Raw genomic sequence first — 936 nt, 5'->3', positions numbered from 1 at the left:
CACCCCGCGCCCACCTTCGTCCTCCGCGGAGGTTTCGTTGCTCTCGGGCATCTTCTCGGGGCTCTCCTCTTTACTCCTCGCCCCGTCACCTTCGTCGTCGTCCTCGTCCTCGCTCTTGTTCCGCGGAGCCCAGGTCATCTTGTTCTCCTTCTTGAGCCGCCGGCGGGCGTTGGCGAACCAGGTGGAGACCTGGGTGAGGGTCATCTTGGTGATGATGGCCAGCATGATCTTCTCGCCCTTGGTGGGGTAGGGGTTCTTGCGGTGCTCCTGCAGCCAGGCCTTCAGCGTGGCCGTGGCGTCGCGGGTGGCGTTTTTCCTGTACGCGGGGTCGTTGAGCTGGTAGGGGTAGGCAGGGCTGCCGTACGGGTGGTAGCTGATGGCTCCGGTCATCCCCGTCGTATGGGCGTCGTAAGGGGAGCCCTGGACAGAACAAAACGGTGGGGTTGGCAATTTGTTATTGCTGATAGCCATTAGTAAGTTGTCAAGGCGAGATCGCCGGTTATATTTGTATTTCCCCGGGATGGTGTCTTGTATCCATATTCTATGAGGGGGAGAAGCAGCACCCAAAGGCCATTAAGTTGCGATTCCGCCCCCCCCCTTCCTCCGCCCAGCACACAGACACAGGCACACGCGCTTAAAATCGGCGATGTTTTAATCTTTCTGACTAATTTCAGCTCCTTGTAATTGAGTATTTCCCAATATAATTTTTTGAACCGCGTAGACATTTTAAAGGCCCTACAGGTAGTGTCTTGATATCTACATTTCTCTCAAAGGTTCAAAAGATGTTCCTTTTTTTGCTATAGAAAATACAACAAAGCCACCACTTAGCAATTCACTGCACTAATGCATTGCAAATCCAATTTGCAAATCAGAAGATATGCACCGTTTCGAATTGTTCAAATGCGATGTAATTAGCATTTTAATTCGCCCTTTAAC

General features: G+C 52.0%; 1 protein-coding gene across 1 annotated transcript; it reads right to left on the bottom strand.

Annotated features, from left to right (window-relative positions):
- Positions 1–14: 14 nt before the first annotated feature.
- Positions 15–390, bottom strand: LOC104157190 (iroquois-class homeodomain protein irx-2-like; the record flags this gene model as incomplete). The annotated part of the gene is made up of 1 exon (XM_009700912.1): positions 15–390. A coding segment is annotated over exon 1 (376 nt), but the record flags the coding sequence as incomplete, so codon positions are not given.
- Between the last annotated feature and the right edge of the window lie 546 nt (positions 391–936).

This window comes from Cariama cristata, unplaced genomic scaffold (assembly GCF_000690535.1).
Source record: "Cariama cristata isolate BGI_N322 unplaced genomic scaffold, ASM69053v1 scaffold29855, whole genome shotgun sequence".
Lineage (NCBI taxonomy): Eukaryota > Metazoa > Chordata > Aves > Cariamiformes > Cariamidae > Cariama > Cariama cristata.
Note: the sequence above shows the minus strand (reverse complement) of the source record. Positions and strands in the feature narration are given on the sequence as shown.